Genomic DNA, 21,724 nt, shown 5'->3' on the forward strand with positions numbered 1-21,724 from the left:
GAGGCTGCAGGCTTTTACCTCCTCCGACCAAGTCTTTTGTAGCTACAGTGAGCTGTTGAGACTGGACACACGCCCTACAAATAAGTACTCTCTAATTTTGATGGAGGTGAGAGATAGAATACGAAACTTGAGGAGGAAGCCAGATCAGACTAGTGGGACGTGTTCAACGAAGTCATATCCCTCCATCAATACTTGGTATCATGTTCATGGCATCTACAAATATTTGAATCAATCTTGTTTATGGACAAGACCATAATTTGTCTGTCTTCATTGGCAGAGAAAAATGAGTAGGACCGAGCATGTTTTATCTGACAACTTCTCATGAAGAATATAAAGTAAACACATGATTAGCAGAACAACAAGGAATTAGCAAAAACAAATAAGTAAATACAACATTACCGGACCATGGACAATAATATCATTCTGTAAACCTCACTAGATTCAGTGTGTAGACAACTGTCTTCTTACATGAGCTCTGTGACGAACACCTTTCTGAAGAGAAATAAACAAATCAAGACACTCCAACGGAGAGAGATCACCACACGGACGCATTGATACACGATAGGCATTCTATGTAAGCTTCCCCCAATACCTAATTTCACCTTAAGGAAAATGTCATTTAGGCTGACTGAATCACTCGGGGGGAAGTTTCTTGGGGGAATCCGCCTCTTAGGGACCTCGCTGCAGTGCAATCTTCTAATGAACCAGAAAGGTTGCCGATCTTTCAGCGTAGTTACATCTCGCAAGAACAAATCGATCAACCAGTGATGCCCATGAGATGCTGTTAATTAGAACAAGTAAACCTCACTAAATTCCCAGACGAGCTGTCAAAATTCCTAGGTTTCATCCTTCAGATAAAATCTGATTGCTTGTGATAAACATAGCACTTGTAAAATGAAGCAGTTCGATAAGTGAGCTCATCTGATGCCTTCTTGATTCAGCCAAAGCGAGACTAATCTTACACCTTCATTGTCTCACTGGCATAGCACAAACTGTATTATGCTTGTGTTGATCCTTGGCATAAGCTAAACCAAAAAGAATGATATGGACATACATGTACAATGATTAAACTGGGCAGATAATGAGGCTTCTGAGCCTCATTTCTTATTTAATATCACCATGCAAATGAAAGCGATGCAGCGGAAAACAAAACCATAGACAAAGAGGACAGCTATAGAAAGTGCCCAGTGATTGATGTCGTAATGAAACTTTGCAAGCAGACCGCACCGTGTTATCAGCCATACACCAGAGTACCTGCAAACAGAAGCATTGGTTATGTGTCTCACGGACATGGTAAGGCAACCAAAGTAAAACAAATCATCGTTCTAATTAACGGGTAGGTTTCCCATTCCAAATTAGCAAAATGATCAAAACTGCATCCAAATTACATTGTTCCACAAAAAGAGAAAGAATCACAAGCATCTCCTCCTAGAGAAACTTCAAAACAGGACTTTGGACAGACTTTCAAGCTCAACAATCTACCTGAATAGTAGCATCCACAAGAACCATGCCAGTTTCTAGTGGGAGGACCGACAAGGTTGCAATTGAAGTGTGGAAATTGATAAACATCAATGCCTATTACCTTTCTTTCTACTTTCTTTTCTATACTCCTGAGATACACCTAGATCTTCCACCTCAGTGTCACTCATTTCATGGTTTATTGACAGAAATATGAGATAGGAGATGTCAAGTTCTTGTGTCTGGAAGTAACAAGATAGCTTTTTGTACATTCCATCTAATCTTTGGCACCTTTGAAGCATCTCAAATTGTACATGCCAATCTAAGGTTATCATCGTCTATTTAGCTTATGTGAATAAAACAATTCTTGTTGTGTTACTAAATATGCCATACTTTGCCTTCATTTGAACGCTTTTATGTACAATCAGCAATCAGTTTCCCCCAATTGAGCTAGAATAGGTCTTTCTGGAAACAATTTATAACCAAGATGAACTTAAATGGATTGCACATAGTGAAAAAAAAAAAACCTTGATATGAGCAAGCATACTGAACTTCCAGATCTCAACATATCCCTATCTTAGAAACAGGGAAAATGCAAAAAGTCTTTTTCTTCCTTTACAGGATTGGATAGAGCTAAATGGTAAATCCTTCATATGTAGGATTTGGCTTTTGAACTATTAGATTCCAAGTGCAAAAAAATGTTCTCAGTCAATGTTCTTTTACAGAGCTTAATGGTGGAAAAAGATCTGTGTAGTCAACCCCAAATAGTTGAGACTTTACAGCTTCCTTATATGAAATTCAAAACATATTTTCTTGAACTGTGATATAGCTAGAGAGAGAAGTTCAGTTTAAGAGAAAGATGTCAAGAGATATGTTGTGATTACCTATACATAAGAATGTTAGTAGAACAAAATTCGTGAGACATTCTAACTAATAAATGATAATTTGGGTCAACCAAATTTATGATGAATGTGAAAACCGAAAGTTAACCAGCTCTATGTAAAGACCCTACCCATGTATCACAGAACACACAAAAGGCTGAAATTTGAATTTATGGCCTACTCTTATACCATGATAAAAACTGATCAAATAAGTAACCGATATCCCAAAAAGCTTAAGCTAATAAGAATAAGCTCAACTTATGATGGTCCTACTTGCCTGAGATGCAATTATATTAGTGCATCACTTAAACACGTTTTTATCGGTATGTCATTCCACACGTGAATCTTTCAGACATACCATATTGATCTATAGTGGAATAACATCAAGAATTTCGACCCACTTTCCGTGGACTCAATGAAGGTAGAAGTGGGTATATGATCATATTTTATATCAAATTTATTATGTTTAAAATTTAAAATTTATTTGTACATACATATATTCTTTAAATATAGAATGTGATACTTGCCTGATATATGTTTTTATTTAATATTTATTGTTTCCTAGACTAGAACCACTTTAATTTTATGAATATTCTTTGTATTTATCAAGAAAATGTGGAAAGAACCCTAAAATAGGGTTTTCTTAGGTTTTTTATCAGCCCAGAGCAATCCAGCACTTGCCTATGTATCATGTTGTGTCAGTACATCAACGCAAACCAGACCCATAGTGTTTTTTTTTTTTTGCAAATATTTGACAAACTATAATGGTTAAAATGTCAGAATGAGAGCTAGAACTATAATGTTTCAAACTTAAAAACCACTGAAACCATTAAATTATTAATGCTGGTTGGAAATATTTATCTAGGACAAGAAAATTTAGAAGCAATAATTTAAATATATAAATATAGCACAACTACATTCTGTTTTGGTCATGAGAAATGGAATTCTAAGCCATGCAAGCTGCAACTACATTTCCATTATTATTTTTTATAACTTTGTGTAGAAAGTTCTTAGCTCCATTGTTTCTCTTTCGTTTTTTTGCTTTCAATAAATATCTAAAGTCTAAACAACCTAGTCAAACATACATATGCAAACGCAAAATCAAAGCAGAATCATGACAAAACTTGTTCATACATAATAAGCAAGGTAAGTCAAACGAACCTTTCTGCATTAACAATCACAAATGCTTCCAATGCCCACTTTGGGTAGCATAAACTTGTTAGTATCTTTGAGTTTTTTGGCTGAGTTGATATCAACGTCAAAACAACAGGAAGAAGAGCAGACCACTGCAAAATCAAGTATCAACATTGCCTTAGAGTTGAACAAACAAAAAATAAGAGACTGCGAAGTAAGCATCAAATAATGACATACATACCAGCTGAGCAGAACCTGGTTGGAAGCAGATGGCAAAAGTATAACCAATACCAGTTACACAGTATACAAGGGCAAGCAGAACAATATAGTTGTCAGCAAATAATGACCTCGGGTTGCTGAAGAAATGGAACATTGAGAGATAAACTACAGGCTTCACAGCTGTGTTGAAATGGTCAATGGTATCTTTTGATAGAAAATAAGCCAGTGAACTCATTCCAGATGCTCTCTCCCTCATATATTGCAACTTTTCCAGTGAAAATGATCTCAAAGCGCCAATCTGGCCCAAGAGAGCTACAATGTATACACAAAGATCAACACAAAGTTCAATTAATCACCATATAAACTGGAAGGAAGGAGATTCACAATAACTTTCATGATACATAGTTCCACACACTAGAACAGTCAACTTCCTTTGTCCAAATAGTTCCATATGCTGTTTCAGTTGGATGTTTTTTCTTCAGAATTAGTTCCACATGCTGTTTTGAGGTAAAGAATAATGCATAGTGAATTCCTGAAACTATTCATATATCAATGCCCAAAGTTCTTTTGGTTGCATATGCACCTACATAGGATATAAAAAGGACTTTGCTTCTAGTTGCCAGTACATACATACACTGTAAATACATTTACACTACACTGTAAATGTATGTGGGGGAACACACTGTGCACCAAAGATAAATAAAAGAGTAACTAGAAGAAAAGAAATCCAGTTATAATTTGTTATCTTCAGGAAGGATAGCAATGTATTTCAGATTTCATGATTAAGTTTATTACACCAGTCAAAAGAACATGTGAAAATCTTGATTGAAATTTTCTTTTTAAAATAGTGCAATTTTTTGCACCAAGATTCTTACTGTTCTTATTTTCTTCATGAAAAGCTGCCTATAAGTTTTATCTCATGATACAATAATAACAATAACAACAAAACCATGAAGTTCCAACTATTTGGGTCGATTCATCATTGATATATATAAAAAGTCATATTTTAAGTTAATTTAAGAATATTTAAATCTTTATTTATAATTTTTATTAAAGTGTTTTTAGGTTTCCGTCTATCTCTCATCGTACCATTAATAGTAGTTGCTCCATCCATATATTTTTTTAGCACATGTTCATACCACCTTAGATAATTTATCCTCTATCAAGACGACACCTAATTGCTCACAAATCATCAATCAAACTTCGAAGTTTTAAAAGTGAACATTATTCCAATATACTGATATTATTTAGTGTTACTGTGAAAACTATTTGATTATTTTGCTTGCCAAAGATCATACAGTGTTTTAAAACATTGTTTCTATTTGTTATTTTACTAGGAAATCCTAATGAAGTTAGGAATTGTCTGGCTAGAAAAAGATTACTGCCAAAGGGTACATTGCTTCTAGACCTATTGAATTTTTTTTTTCCTTCAAATGATTTTGACCTTTCAGCATATATGCTAGATCTGAAACTTACAAGTCTTCTTTTTGTTGCAATTAGTTGTAGAATCTCCCCTAATGAGCTAGATCTCCCTGCTCTTACATATAGATTCCCTTTTTTTTTTCCACATAACTTATTTGTTGAAATTTCTAAATTTCAATATTTAAATTTGATCAAAGTTATGTCCATCCAGAAAAAATTGGCAGACTTTCTTTCAAACCTTATAATGAGTGTGATCCTTTCTAGAAATTCATGATCTTTTCTTCTGTGTCAAATCATTGGATTCCCTTTTCTTTAATTTGCTTTTACAATAATTTACAGCCATGAATTCAGTACTAATAAGCTCAAATGCATAATCTTCACAATTGAGAATCATATCAGGCATCTTTCCCAAGTAGTTGCCACATCAAAATGAAAATTCACAAACAAAAATTTGCTTCACATACTAGGCATCACTTAACCTCATTCTTCTCAATTTAACACCTCATAAGCTAAATAACTATACTTTCTAGTTTCTAGTAGGCTCATAAACAAAATCATGCAACCACTCCTAACGGTAATCAAACAAGAAAAAAAAAACTATATTTATATGCCAAAGAGCTGTGAGCAGGGTCAAAAAATTTCTTATATTTTGTTTCTTGCAGAAATAATATGTCAAAATAGTTATTTGCAACTTACAAACAGCAATAATGGTGTATGTATAACCAGCTACCCCGAAATTAGAGTCATTTGCTTTAGCAAGTATCCCTAAGCAGACTCCCGCGAGACCAAGGATCAAATAATCAACAGCTAGTGTTGTAGCTTCACGCAAACGCTGCTTGAAGACCCTATAGATGACAAGGCTTTGGCATTAACAAACAAAAAAGGTCCATAAACAAATAACAATATAAACAGCAAGTTATGGTATAGATAAATCCAACATATATGAACGTATAAATGATCTTCAAGATAATAACATACCTTCCAAGGTAGTACTTATACTGCTTGAGTTTACCAGGTGTCCTTCGGTTTGCTAAATCTTTGGATTTTGAAAAATTGTGCTCTAAGTGATCTCGCTTTTCTTCAAAGGCACCTTTTATGTCTCCCCAAACATCAGCATCACCAGAATCCTCATCTGAGCCAATCCTATCAGAACTTATTCCACTCCTAAATGATGCATTGACAGAATCGACTTCGTTGCGCATATCAGGGGGCACATTATATCCATTATGCAACATCCATATAAGTGGCAACTGATTGGATTTAACAGCTGTACTTGTGCCTGGCTTCACTATACCCTCTAAAATGTCGATAAAGTAGTCTGGTGGATTGACACGCTCAGGGACTACAATCCCAAGGCCTGAAAAGTATTCTTCAACTTTCCTCACTGGCCCTTGATATGCAATTAAACCACCTTTTGCCAAAAGTATTAAATCATCGAACATGCTGAACAAAGTGTAGCTGAAGTGCCAAAAGGATTTTTAAAAAAATTAATACTAGTCCAATAGTAGCTTACTAAAATGAGTGGCTTTTATAATTGAAGTGAACTACAGGATACAAAGCATTAATAATGATCTCATGACTGTGGCTTTAACAGCATGTCAAGAATAAGACAATAGACATTTGTTATCAAATAATCTGATTAGAGAAATATTGCTGAGTCCAGAACTTATTTCAAACCCAGAACAAATAACATGCAAGATCCACCAAAAGAAGCTTCATAATTTAGATAGCCCTTCAATACCATGTGGTTAACCCTGACAAGTTGCAATTAGCTAGTTCAGATAATTGATGTCACATATTGCCTATCGACACATTAAGGGAGCAATTATTTCCTTTTGTATCTTTACACACTTCAAGGTCCTCAGAAATTGGCAGTTGCAACTTAAGCAAAGATGACAAGAATTTTGAGAATTTTATGATTTATATAAAAATTTTGCTCCTTAACTGGGTTAAAAGGATGTCCAGATGACAAGCCTTAAGAACCCTGAAAAAAAAATTTCTGAACAAGGTAGTACAGTATACATGGTTCCCAATAAAAATCATCTATAGATCTAATAAATCAGGCATATGACAATATTGTATATGGTATATAATTATGCATTGTACAACTTGCATCATCTCTAGCAATGTTCCAAAAACTAAATTGGTTTTAACATTCATAATATCATTTTATGCATTTTATGCATCTTATACAAGAGAGAATTTCACCACTACCAGAGAAACTTATATCAGAAACATCATGAAAGAAAAGATATAAATGAGGCCAGACATTGGCATTCTATTTTTTCAAACAAACCTGGGCTGGTGAACCACCATGGAGATGTTTACCCCTTCAAGTGCCTCACGACGAAGAGCTCTAAGTAGCAGCAGAGATGAAGAACTATCCAAACCAGATGTTGGTTCATCTAGTATCAAAAGAGATGGTTCCATGACCATCTCAAGCCCAACATTTACTCGCTTTCTTTGCCCACCAGAAATTCCACGCTTCTCTACTGTTCCAACCAAGGAATTTCGAACTGCTTGCAACCCCAATGACTCTATAGTTCTTTCAACAATTAGAACTCTGTTGGCTTTTGGCATATCTGCAGAAAGTCTAAACAAGGGGAAAACACCAATTGTTACTTGGATAGTTTACGAGCCACAATACTGAATCTCTTAGATGAGAAATAAAAAACAGAACGATAAAAATTTGCAAGTTGACACAATCATATTAATAGGAAAAAGAAAAAGGAAAAGCAATTTAACCTGCCACAGGAGACCATAATGAAGGGAAACACAGGTGCTGAACAATTTTCAAGAATGAACCAAGCAAAAGAAAAAGCAGGGAAGCATGCTTAGAATAATAAATAACTAATAAATCTGAAATGATGTGAAGAGGAGTGCAACAAAGATATAGAAACCAGAAGGAGGGCACAGCTACCGTATGGGCCAAGACAGTGACAGGATATTCTCATTCACATTTTCAGTAGTAATCATCAATCTGTTGTGATCCACACAATAGAGCCAATATCCAGAAGAAAGATGATAGTAGAAAGTTAAGAAGAAAAGAAACCAATGCAATTTTATCTTGGTTTGCTTCTGATTTCTAAGGTACCAGAAAGAATGGTCTTTTAAATGGTCATTTAAAATGAATGAAATAGTGCAAGAAGAGTTTCATTTGGCTGTAAAACAAATTAGTGTCCAACTTCAACATGACATGTAAATGGAAAGAGCCCTAAAGAGATGCAAGAAAACCAGATCAAGAATCTACAGACAATCATACAGTCAAAAAGTACACCAATAGCATATCCTTAGAATCTAGACAACCATACAATCAACAATTACACCAATAGCATATCCTTGTTTAATAGTTCACATGGTTAACATGTCTATGTCCAGATCACAGAGTAGTGAAAAAAATTATATTTTTCCAACTTTAAGTTTAAACCATACTACTCATTAGGATAGTAACCAAGCTGAAACTGTAAACAGACAAGTCTCACCTGCACACGTAAAAATACACACAAAACAGAAAAGAAAAAGAAGAAGCAAACAAACAACAAAGATGGAGATGCTTGAAGGAATCTAATCATAAATGAATGGAAAATGGATTCAGTATCTTCAGATAGCTACAGTAGACTTCTAGAATTCAGATCGTTACTATGATAAATGGTATTTACTTATTACAGGATGAAATACCTATAAATAACAGACACAAAAACCTGAAGAGAGGTGTAACTGAAAATTATCATGTAAGTTATCCTGTATAGCTAAGCAGTTCTTACCAAATTCAGAAGATTCAACTAATATACCTTTGAAGCAATGTCTTCTGGACATCTTCCCATTAGATTTTGGGAAATATAAAAATATGTCTACTATAATCTATGGAAAAATATTTACATGACTCTAGTTAAATCAGTTTGATCCTAAAACTATAAAAGTAAGGAGAACAAAGATGAGAAGGCACAGAAGAGATCTGCAACGAAGATGAAAAGGAAACAATAGATGCAGATGACAAGATGGAAACCAAGATTAAGATGCACTGCTAACCTTCCAGTAAAATTAACATGCTTAATCTTCATCAGAACTAATAAATTCGCTCATTCAAAATTAAGAACAACCATATTAGCCAACCAAATAGGATCAAGATCACAATGAAGTCATAGAAGACAAACTTTACCATATTCTAATGCACAAACTCAGTTCTTGTTAATCACTAACAAAACCCCTTAATTTAGAGAACTGAGATTATTGTTCAAGTTGGGACTTGCAACTTTATGGTGAACACTTATATCAAGTAACTCAAGTATGATTCCGGCTTCATTCAGGACACATCATGCTTCTATTGAGTATGTCATCCTCATGTTTAAAGAGTAATACCTTGTTGGATAAATAATATGCCTCAAACCACTATTTCCATATATCATTTTGCTTCAGCATATAAGCATCAGATAAACTACTTGCCTAAAAATAAATTAAAAAAGAAAAATCAATACCAAGAACATGTATATGCAGATATTTTACTTTAAGATATACAAATGGTAATATGAAAAGAAATGAAATGTACCACGCACGATTAAGATATTTAAACTTCATAAGTTACAAATATAGCATCAAAGGTAATAATTTTACTTGATGTGAATGCTTATATGAATGCCATGTGTCTCTTACCTACAATTAGCACTGAACCAAAGATTTTCCTCCACTGTCAAGTTTCCATGCACAATATCATCTTGTGGCACAAAACCAATTATCTTTTTATATGAACGAATAGGTTCAACCTTTCCATTTATTAGAACTAGTCCAGTCATCTGACATCCAGATGTCTTTCCAGCCAAAGCAGTAAGAAATGTGGTTTTCCCTGCACCAGATGGACCCATGATTGCAGTTACATGGCCTGGAACAAGTTTCCCTGTCACACTTTTCAGAAGTTGCTTCTTGTTCCTTTTAAGAACTAAAGATAGATCCTTGAAGGTAATCTCTATGATAGGTCTTGTTCTGATTTCATTTTTAGTAGCCATAGAAATTACTCCTGAAAAAGTCAAGTTCTTCTTTTCCTGCTGTAGCACTTTCTCTTTTTCAATCTCGATGTATGCATCCTTGAAGATTCGTGTACGAGTATGCATATGTTTCCCTTTTGTTGCTTTCTTTCTGGGATAAGTGTCTCCAATATCAATTTGAGGACTTTCAGAACTGTCAGAAATCTTTTCGGATGAATGTGTCATATTATTATTACCGAGCATACTTAGTTCCTCAATATCCGATGTCGATGCATCTGATAACTGTCGAGATAGACCAAGAACTTTATATGATTCTTGCAGTTTATTGGATATTTTGCGTGAAAATGTGCGAGATATCTGATTTTGGATTCCAACTGCATGCTTCACTGCTATATTTTTTGCTGCTTTCCATCTTTCACGAGCTTGAACAGCTTCTCTAGCTATCCTTACAGCAGCTTCCCTCGATTTGGCTTGTCGTCTTTCCCGGTAAGCGAGAATTTGATCAGAGAAGTTGTAGATTATCAATAACAACAAAATTAATGCAACCTACAGAAGTTCAGAAAGAAAATGTGCTGTTATTTTATGCTGGATATCATGGTGAAGATTCTTTAATAAACACAAATATTTTTCAGAATTTCTGCCTTGTACTAGAGGGATAATAAACAGAACATACAACTGGGACAATGCAAATGATGATAACACTTATCTAGCTTCTAAATCTTAGAAGAAAAATCAAGAATACATGCTTAATTCTTTTCACACACAAACAAAGAGTTGCTAGATGCTTAGATCTACTACACAAAAAACAACATAAAAAGGAAGAAGCCACAATGTCCTATGGCTTGTTTGTAGTTCATGTAGTGCATACCAGTTTGTCAATTCAATCACCGTACCGTGTGTCGGTATATTGGTACGTATCATACCAATGGTTAATCGGTACATTGGTACAGACCTGTAAGATGAGCCTACAGTAGTAGATCTACGAATCTAGCAAATATTTTGGTTATAAATATTCATTAGGAGTCTATGTAAGCAGTTGGTCTTAGTGCCTGGGTAATTTGTCTGAAATGCAAATTTTCATGTCCACGTACGGGTGTATACATCTTTGTTAGCTTAAATAATAAGACATATTATATTGGTAGATAAACTCATTTATAGAACCAAGGCTCCCAAGGGGAGTGATCGTTTTGTGTTCATTAGTAAACAAGATCCATCTGTTAAGTTGCATAATTGAAAATTTTAGACTTTCATCTATGTGCTACAAATGAAGTCTACAAAATTTCTACTCTCTCTTCTTTATTATTTGACTATAAATTCCTTTCAGAAAGAAATAGTATATTTTTTATTAAAGGTTATGATAACCAATTGCCAACATGAAATCAATTTCAGGTGGCAAACATTAGCATACTGCTTCAGAACTTTAAAAAATTTGCTTGAGCTAGGCCCAAATTAGAAGCATATAACAAGCACTAGTTTACCATTCTTGGTAGCCAATGATCCTTTGATTGGCAAACATTTAGTCAAGGGATCAAAATCTCACATACACTCCACTATTGCCCACTCTTGAACTGGCATTGTTGGTCAGTAGAGTACAGTGTGATATGGTATATCACCAAAAAATAATAAGATTTCTGCTGAAGTGTTAGCGTATACAGAAAAGCATTTGCATTTGGCATTTTCAGAATACCCTGATATGTATATCTATGATTTAATGTACTTTCTTGAGTTCCTAGACTAAGATGTAGAAATGTGGCATGTATCAGGGTCTCAGATTTGCAACAAGTCAATCAGGTTTCAGTAGGTTTTTGGTATAATCCAACCCAACTCTAACATGAACTTGATTGCATTGCAAAAGCCTAAATTTATTTTAATGCAAATCAAGATAAGTCAAATCAATGGATTCATTATCTTGATCTGGATCATTTTTTGAGCTAATTATTAGTGGCAATGCATGTATAAAGCATATCAATCACTTACTATTTGTTTTGGATAAACATTGTGCAAGTAGATTATAAACAATATTTAACCAACACTACTCAAGCAATATAAAAGTAGCCAACAACAACAGATAATTGTCATCAACAATAAAGAGAAGAAACATTAAGTACATAAGATAAAAGTGAGCCACAAGCACGTGAGATGGTTAAGAAAGTGAATCTTATCAGTTTCTGTTTGGATCAAGCACTGAATGATTATCGATCAAGGTTCCAGCAGAAACAAATACCAAAATTAAAGAGAATCAAGTTTTTCCATTCAAGCATGATTCAGAAGAGTGGTTTTACAAGTACAGTTTGGTTCTGGAGCAGAGCTGTTGAAGACCAAAAATGAACTGAACTGCTTAACAGTAGCAAGAAACAAAACATGAATAAAACCATATCATTTGCTTGCCTGAAGAAAAACCATATTACTTACCATTACTAAAGCACCAAAAATAGTCATGCTTTGTTTTTCAGAATTCAAATGGCATGTATTTGACTTGTAGCAACCTACAAACCAGCAGTTAACTTAGTCAAATTTTTTGCATTGAGTTTCAAAACAAAATTATATGAATGTGTACGTTCCTATATATATGTGTATATAGCAGCTTGTATCAAGATGTTGTAGATGCAAAGATGAAAGAAGCATCACAGTAGATGATTTGTCATACAAGGTGTCACCACAAGCATAATTTTTGTTTTCTGATCTTGTTTCTATTGGAGTATACTCAGCTGTCTGAGTTTTAGATTGTTCTTAGCCTAAATCAATGAATATCCAGAGGTTCATTTTTCTACCTATAAGGCAAATATATTAATTGATACTTGGCTTTGTGCCATTCAGAATTTATTCTTAAAATAAAGCAAGTTTATTATCTTTTGCTGAATTGCAGAAGATTTGAAGAAAGAACTACACTCATTATCTAGTTAATAGTGCAGAAGCATCAAAGTCAAGATAGCTATACCAAGTAGATTCATCGTCCAAGTCATTGCTCATTCACATGGAGTCAGGAATACAATGTTGCTCATAAATGAGCCCATGCCATGACTTTCTATAATGAAAGGAAACTCCAAAGTCCATTTCAGCTTCAAACACATCAACAATGTGAAGGGAGCAAAGCTAACCCAGCCTCAATGAAGAAAGAGACCAATTTTAGTTTCTGCTTTATAACCAAGGACAACTTCAAATTGCCAAGCCTGTGCAGCCCCATAAAGTAGCAGCTGTATCATGCTTTTCCATACCAGCACATGCCAAGTCATTTCCCAGTATATTGGCTTAGGACAGATGTGACTGCTGATGAATGTCATTGAGCGATAAACTACACATGTGATCATGCATACTGGTTAACACCAACGAAACATTATACTGCTTTTGGAACGCCTTGGGCCTTGCACCTAGGTTACAATACATGTTGGTCCCTTAATGTTCCTCGAGATTTTAACAACTCAACAAATGGCAACCTTTAGAAAAAGAGTTGAAAACTGACCATATCAATAGGATGATATTTAGTTGAGTATAAGATAATTTGTCTACATTTAGAGATTAAACCATTTGTGTTGGTTAAGCAAGAGCCAGCCAGTAAGAACTTGAAGTTGTTCCTTCTTCTAACGGGTGTTAATTGTGCTCCTAGTCTAATTACATTTTAACTAATTTAATCAAATAAAACTACATGTATATTAAACCTCCCTAGACCCTGCATTGGCGGAAGACAACCTAATCTAATCAAAAGAAACTGCAGAGCAATATGGATGTGTTCTCATATATTTATTGTATCATCTCAAAAAGCTTACATGAATATGAAGTATCTTAAGACAAATAAACAAATAATGGTTGCAGTATGTAGCTTAAACACTATACTACACAATTATCTTATGCGGTCACTAAACTGTAAATGAGAACTCAAGCATACAGACATTCTATGTAACTAAATAAAACAGTGAAAACTTACTAGTTTCATAAGTAGAACCCATCCTGCAATAGTGTCTGCAAAATGCAAACACAAAATCAGTGTAGCCCAAAATAATGACAAACTAAAACAGAAACGAAGAACCAAGGCAACATTAGATATCAGAATCATCCTCCTTGTTCGAAGGGTACATTTAACAGTTCAGAGAGTGAACAAGGCATTAATAACCATCATTAGTACATATTTACCACAAGAGACCTCAATCTGAAACTAGAGGTGTTGGGCGAGAATAATACCCACTACTGCAATTATTTTTCTGAATGGTGCTTGGACAGTAGTATCCTGCTGGGCAGAATAGATCACCACTATTATCAACATCAGCCCAAATGTCTGCACCACCACATGTATGGTTTGGTTTCCAAGGGGGTGGCTGGTACTTGTATCTGCACATTTTTAGAAAATAAACAAGGTATGCCACTTTTACCATGAAAATGTAAAGAATACTAGAATAGTGCAAGGAAAAGGGGAAAACATAATCAACTTACGGATCACAAAGACCTGTAGTTCCATTAAGTTTTGCAACTGGGCAATATGCACCCAAGGGACAAGCTTCATTAACAAAAAGACAAATATTAGAACTAACATGGTAACATAGTTCTTTACATTCTCATACCATTAGCTTCAAAGGTACTTGGACCTGCTCTAACCAGTCTAATAGAAATTTAATAAAATGAAGTGATGGTCCAATCAAAATGAGGAATATCATCGTGAACAATATATAGATGAACATCTAAGTGTGCTTCCAGCACATAAAGTTGTACATTTTGAGATAAGCTGTTCATGAAAGCCACACTCTTCAGTAGAAAAGACATGCATATGTTGGCTTTCAGCACTAAGGGCACATATGCATTTTTTTATTTTCTTGATGGATGTCTAACAAGTACTGCATAAACATGAAGGTGATTCAAGTTTAAGTTGAGAATAATGGGAAGTTTTACGGTTTTTATCTGAGAAATCTAATTAGAGATTTGAGTCTAACTACGGTATAACCACAAAGGGGTTTAAGTTCAACATGCACCAAAATTCTCAACTAGCTAACCAAGGTGCATTGAAACTGGGAAATTTAGTTATAGAAATCACAACCAAACATGATAATGTTTAAAACTACGCTTGCAAGTTGGAAGAGGTACTTACTCCCTTTAATGCAACAAAATGACTGTATACCTATGATTTAATTGTCCAAATTGACTTCTTAATGCCCTAAGAGAATGAAGAGAGTTTTTCTTTGCAAGTTCAAACAAGATATTTAAGGAAGAAAGATTTTGTAAGCTGGTCTGTTTTATAGAGTTCTCAAGTGGAATTGTGTCATTGAGCTATGGAAGCTAAAGCTAACTTTTTCTAGGGAGATGGTGATGGATACATTTCAACGAGAAGGAGGTGCTATGCAGATGATTGATCCTATTCGAAAAGAATCTTCAGGAGCAATTGAGCAAATACTTACAGGACAATGAAATAAAAAAAAACTTGATTTCTCCAACTTAGACAGGAATCAACAGTTGTGACTATGATTCAGTCAATATGTTGTGCAATGACAAACTTATTGGATTCTAGGTAGATGTATAGATTGGAGAACTCTTCTGAGAACTATTCTAAGACAAAATCCCTACCCTTGCAAATCTATATTCTCAATTTCTCATATTAATACTTTCTTTAGTAAAAAAATTATCATTTTAATCTTGACCTATTACTCCAGATTGTATCAGGCTATCAGTTATCAAGAATGTGAGCAGAACACAAGTTGAGGAAATTTGAGAAAACAATCTCTTGGAGGTTTTTTGAGAGAGTTCATATTGCATCAATTAAAAATTCTAAAGTTGTGGAGAGTCTGGAGACAACTTTCATTCTTAATCACTTTGGAATTGTCCTATCTCTAGAAAGGCCAAATATTTTAACTTGATATTGATATCTGTAGGAAGATGGTGAACCCCTATGCACCTATGGAACATATGCTCTTAAAACTGGTCTTTACTGAGAAAATTGGAAAATGATCTTTTTGCTGTTTGAACATAAAGCAGTTTCCAACAAAGACTTCTCTTATTTAAAGCAATTGGACGAAGAGTAGAAAAAGATTGTAAAGATATTGCTATGATAGATTTTTTGTCATCGTTTGTTGGAGCATTCAGAAGGAGAAGAAAAAAAGATTTTGATACTTTGAATGTTAAAATGGTTTATCTGTTTAGTTCCTGAGAGTTGAAATATTCCCATTTATTTTTAAAATTTTGCAATCTTTGAACCTATTCTAACAACTTTTGACTATCCTCTCTGATGAAGTGTACCTAGGGCCCTAATTACCCATGCCTTACTTAAAACAAAGGTGTTGATACTTGATATTGGTGGATCTAACAGGAAATAGCTCTCATAATATGTAAGAACTTCCAAACACTTTTGGTAGATCTTAATAATTAATTTGATACAACAAATATTGAGAAGCAACAGTTACCATCGTGGAATTGCTTGTTGAAAATCCCTGTTGTAAATCTCGAATATTGTTTTCATTAAAAGCATGGCCATTCCTACATGTATTCTTGAAAACAATTTTGCAAAAATATGTTTATGCTTCCTAGAAAAGGTTAGTGTTGTTGAAACTCTGATGTTCCAAGTAAAACAAAATATAAGTATGACACTTTGTATAAGCATCATACTTTGCAAACCTACATTGGCATGTTACATTCAACTATGATTTATCATTCGTGGATGTTGCTAACATCCTTATATTTAGCAGCACCTTAGGCTAAGCTTGACAAACTTTTCTTAAATTGAAGTAACGGTCACATGGAAATACTAAGACTTATTACGTAGAAACACTTCTATGTTGAGCCTCCAGGGACACAGTTTCCGCAAATGGGTTATTCCTAATTCTTAGTTACATATTTGTCAAGGAAAAAGATGAAGTCTTGAGGGACACTTTTTTTAGAAAATTAGGTAGGCAAACAACAACCAAGACTACAGGGATACCTTGCAGGATCAAATACAAACACAAAGCTTGGAAGAGCCAATCACTAATATACAAGTACTAGTTTAGACCCCCAGTGTAAGAATCCCATAAATGACACCCTCTTTAGAGTTGTAATGGAGTTATCCTCCACCTTCATTCTCTCCCAGTTTTGAGCTGACATAACTAGTTGGGGCCTGATATGTGGGTGTATAGAGTAGAGCATTGCTCTTAAACATAGCTGAAAACTAATGAATATCCACGGAAAACCAATGTTTTGGGAGAGAAATGGACCACTCTGGCTCCATTTCAAATACTAAATACCAACCTACTTCGAATAAGAAGAAATTAGAGTATCCAGCACAAATACAATCATCATGTTGATAATATTTTAGTAATGCTTCAAATAAAGTGTACAAACAACGTGAAACAACAAAATGAGAATCTTAACCCTGCTAAAAGCAACAAGAGAGATCAAAGAAGAAATATACTTACGTATCATGCAAGTAATACCATAAGGGCAGAAAAAGCCTGCACAACAAGGTTGACTATCGAGAGTTCTTAGAGGGATATACTCAGATTCTTGAAGGTCAACATTCACATCTGGAGTAACGCTGCTTGCCCATCCTGGCTCACATCCAGAAACCCATGAACTTGAGTTACAGTTTTTATTGGGTTTCAAGTAGCTAGTCTTTCCACCACTTTCAACGAAACTGCTGAAGTAGAACTTGACTTCTGCTACCGTGCATAGACGTGCAGAAAAATCTGCTTGTCCGAGTGAGTCAAAATAAAGCAGTTAGATAGGCCTTCTCATTTTGTCCCGATACGACTAAGATTATGCATACATAAAGCAATACGATGGGCACTAATATTCATCAAAAGATTATGATAGAAACAAAAAAGCTTGAATCCGTCACATCTTGCAGCCATGTTCATGTAGAAAATAACAAAAACTGATTTGCTAAGAAAGCTGCAATATGAAGTTCTTTAAAAGCTTAAGCATCTCTTCTTCCAAAGTCTTGGATCTTACTTTGTGTGAAGTCAATCCCTATAGCAACCGTTCTAGATCAAGACCATCTAAGTAATTTCATCTTAAATCATCGCCATAAATGACATTGGGTTTTCTTTTTGAAAAACAAAAAAAAGAAAAGGTTTGACATCTCAAACCAGAACATCAATCAAGATATAAAGCACAAGTTGGACGAAATTCCAAGACACTCTAATCAATCAATAACATCCTAGGACCTAGATCACAAAATCGTGAATGCCCTTCTAAAGCAACTCGGTAAAGAAGCTAGAACCTACGAACTTTACAGAAGCATACTGGTAGAAAAGCAGGATGAACAACTAACAGGAAACCAAAATATCCATGATCTAATATCAAGGGCTCTAGATGCCAAAAATAACTAAGCTAAGAACCACAAGAACTGCGATATATTCATTATTGAAATTATCAAGGTTTTCTAATATTCTAAGCAAGATGATCGAACCAATTAGTCAGAAAGAAACGCAAAAAGGACATCTCATACCGGGTGTTCTGTCCGCGCAGTCCCCCAAGAAATCCAAATCCTTGGTGTAATTGAAGGTATGATCCCAATCATGCTGCCTGAAGCTCACAATCCAACAACATCCCAGCATAAGCCCACGACCACCAAACCCACATCGAGCTTCGAGATCGAAAACAATCCAAACAAAAGAAAGAAAGGAAACGAAAGATCGACGAGGGTTAGACGAGACGCACGGATCTTTGATGCAGGAGCCAAAGTTCTCTTTGACTGCCGGAAATATATTTCTGGTGAGCCTATCGACGGTGCTTTGGAGCTGCAACAGCAATGGAGCCGTCTGCGGCGGGTTGACTCGGCCACCGATGCCCTGGCAACGTCCAGCTGGGAGGCGACAGAGGAGCAGGACGGCGATGGCGACGGCGATGGCCCATCGCGCGCGCATTTCGAGGTCTCCGATCAGAGGCCCTTACCGACTAGGAAGAGAGTAAGGGAGATGAGGAGGAAGAAAAGAGGAGAGACGGCGACAAGATGGGAGGAGGAGGAGATTATAAAAGAGGAGTGCTTCGTGATGGCAGTGGTGGCGATGACTGTTTCCAACGGTAACGGTGGTAGCAATCAGCGGCGTCTAACTTGTCTGCGGGGATGTCCGCGCCGATCCCTGTTTCCGAATCTTCGGACTTCTTTATCCCTTTCCTTATTCTTATTTCCAATGAAAACAGTCATCATCGGAACAGAAGTGGGACCCACCGAAGGGGCAGAAAAGTACTTTCATTTGTGCCCGCTGATATGGACCCGAGGATGACCGGTGGCTGAACTCTTCTTTACTGATGAGCCCCCGACGAAGTCAAATTCACCTCCTAACCCTTATCACAAGTTTCCCACACGCAAGCAGTACATGCGACGATGAACGCAGGGATGGAAAACTGAGGAGTCATCGAGAACGAACGCATGGCTAAGTCAAAATAAATTGTTGACCTTTCTAAACCACTCTATCTGTCGTGTCTCAAATTACCAAGTAAACTTGAGGAAAGATTGTTGGTCTTTAACTCAACTCAAATAAATTTAAGGTGTAAGAGGATAAATACAGCACGCAACCACTATTTTTCTACATCATATTAGGTATTAATTTATGATTCTATTTTCTACATTCTCGTGCCCGAAGACCGATTCGATGGACTGTTTCTAAAGGAACACTTTCGCGTGCCTCAAATCTCTTTGTCCGCTCGACGTGAAGTGGTGTTTTATATTTCGTATAATTTTGAGATGTTCGATTTATAATGAGAGTAAAGCAATCAGATAAATAGCGTCATCATTCGTCACACATTACGTGTTTAGAACGATAGGGAATTAAGATCTTTGTATGCCGTGCCATTGTCTGTGTGTATCAGATTCGATCAGATGAGTAAGACCGAGTCAACGGCTATCTTTCACTATGATGGCAACGGGAAGGAGACGTATACCATATGGATGTGATAGGCTATACATACAAACGTTTACATGCTTTTCATAGAAATCTACTTTGATGTAATGAAATAATTTTATTATTATTATTCTTATTATTTTATTATTATATAAATCTTTTATGATCGTGGACGATTGAGATTAAAAGAGAAAATTAACATGTATGAATCAATCAATCAATCAATCATCAGTTGACTTATTAATTTCATTTAATTACGTGGACGATTGAGATTAAAAGAGAAAATTAACATTTCCATTCACAATCACATCAACAACATATAGTTTTCTTGGTGTCAGAAATTGGCTCCACAACCGTCATCAATTGCGACGTGGTAGAAATGGATTGCTACCGACGAGTCCAAACTGCGTTCGGCTGCGAGGCAGAAAGAATAGGCACTTCTTCTTGGAAACAGCCAACACTAAGGAATGATTTTGCTTCATGGAAACTCCATTTCATTTAATTTGACCGAAAATTTAAATCTTTTTTTTTCTTAATTTTATTATACCTAAATATCATCGTAAAATTGAGATATTTTGATTATTCACTTGTATATTATGTATCAATCATCGTATAATAGATATGCGGAGTATAAGTCGTACCAATCCCTATGCTAATTAGTAATTCTATGTAGAGGTGTAAGAAAAATATTATTTCAAAAAACATTATAATAATATTTTTTAAGATGAGATTTTATATAGAGATATGACTCTGTATCATTCATATATCAAGTTAACATGAAAAGATTGCAAAACTCTAATTAATAAAAATAATAATAAACAATATATTTGTTCACTATAATAAAATATTTTATGTATTGTTACGGAGAGAAATCAATCCGATGTAGTTTGGACTTGTGTACGTAGAGTTATCTGGGATGCTTTCTAGATGAAAACGTCGAGCTCCCGAGATATCGCTTGTACAAAGATCGAGGTAGAAAAGGTTGGGAGAGGTTTCTCGATCCAATCCTTTTGACAGTCAAGTTAGTAACATAAAAAAAAAATGAGTATGAATATAAATAATTAAAATGTAATCCCCTCTTTCATTCTGTTAAAAATATTTAAAAAAAATTATTAACATCTTAGTCAACTTGATATGATTCGAACCAGTATGCATAGGATTGTTCAAGATACCTCCAAATTAGAAACACCAAACTCCGGAAGTATCAATTGATCGTAAAAGAAGAATATTTCATAAAATCTTATACGGAAAGATTACCTCTAATTGCCTCCAATAATCTTCTCTTGACTTGTTATCTACCGAAGCAATAAGAGGATATAATTTATATCTGTCTGTTATCTATATGGATACATAAACGGAGAATAATCTTTTATCTTCTTTGGTTTATAACAGATAGTTGTTACTTACGTACAGAGAATAAGTATAAGATTTTATGTATCTGTTTATGTATATGGATACATAAACGGAGAATAGTCTTTATCTTCTCCTTGGTTTATAACCGTATGTGAGAGTGATGATTGGTTGACAAAGCTCTTCCCATCATATATCATATAATAATAAAAATAAGAGTCTAAATGGATCAAGTTATTCAATTTGTTTCCTTCGTACAAACATTATCCAAATTAAATAGGATTTAAGCCTTGCAAATGACATCTTCCTGATCGAGTAATATAAGTATCAAACAGTATTTATTATTTATCCATATTTATGTGTTATTTAAATCGTACTTAAATTTTCAAAATTTGCAAGGAAAAAATAAAAAGTTCCATTACAATTTCCATTTTTTGGTTTTCCTTCCGTTTCCTTAATTTTTTTTATTTTCCTTTTTATATAT

The 21,724-nt window shown here is 34.9% G+C and overlaps 1 protein-coding gene across 2 annotated transcripts; it reads right to left on the bottom strand.

Moving 5' to 3' along the window:
* Positions 1-401: 401 nt before the first annotated feature.
* On the bottom strand, positions 402-19,089 carry LOC135587484 (ABC transporter G family member 28-like). 2 transcript variants are annotated; one of them, XM_065078967.1, is made up of 14 exons: positions 18,707-19,088; positions 18,495-18,571; positions 17,461-17,730; positions 14,519-14,582; positions 14,270-14,416; positions 14,016-14,050; positions 12,506-12,579; positions 9,765-10,639; positions 7,411-7,707; positions 6,093-6,572; positions 5,811-5,959; positions 3,715-4,004; positions 3,501-3,625; positions 402-1,254 (listed from the first exon to the last, which is right to left on the bottom strand). In XM_065078967.1, exons 1-14 carry the CDS (start codon positions 18,910-18,912, stop codon positions 1,098-1,100), a joined length of 3,246 nt encoding a protein of 1,081 aa, XP_064935039.1. In that variant the 5' UTR covers positions 18,913-19,088; the 3' UTR covers positions 402-1,097. The 2 variants fall into 2 exon arrangements, with proteins under 2 accessions (XP_064935039.1, XP_064935040.1); XM_065078968.1 differs by lacking the exons at positions 402-1,254; positions 3,501-3,625 and having other exon boundaries at positions 3,836-4,004; positions 5,845-5,959; positions 18,707-19,089.
* Between the last annotated feature and the right edge of the window lie 2,635 nt (positions 19,090-21,724).

Source organism: Musa acuminata, chromosome BXJ1-8, assembly GCF_036884655.1.
Source record: "Musa acuminata AAA Group cultivar baxijiao chromosome BXJ1-8, Cavendish_Baxijiao_AAA, whole genome shotgun sequence".
NCBI lineage: Eukaryota > Viridiplantae > Streptophyta > Magnoliopsida > Zingiberales > Musaceae > Musa > Musa acuminata.

Bases quoted from the DNA above. Each gene is read 5' to 3' on its own strand.
- LOC135587484 (XM_065078967.1), bottom strand. From the start codon at position 18,912: ATGCGCGCGCGATGGGCCATCGCCGTCGCCATCGCCGTCCTGCTCCTC. The intron at 18,572-18,706 runs GTGCGTCTCGTC...TGTGAGCTTCAG, and splicing joins GGCTCCTGCATCAAAGATCC to GCAGCATGATTGGGATCATA. The intron at 3,626-3,714 runs GTATGTATGTCA...TTGATTTTGCAG, and splicing joins AACCAGGTTCTGCTCAGCTG to TGGTCTGCTCTTCTTCCTGT.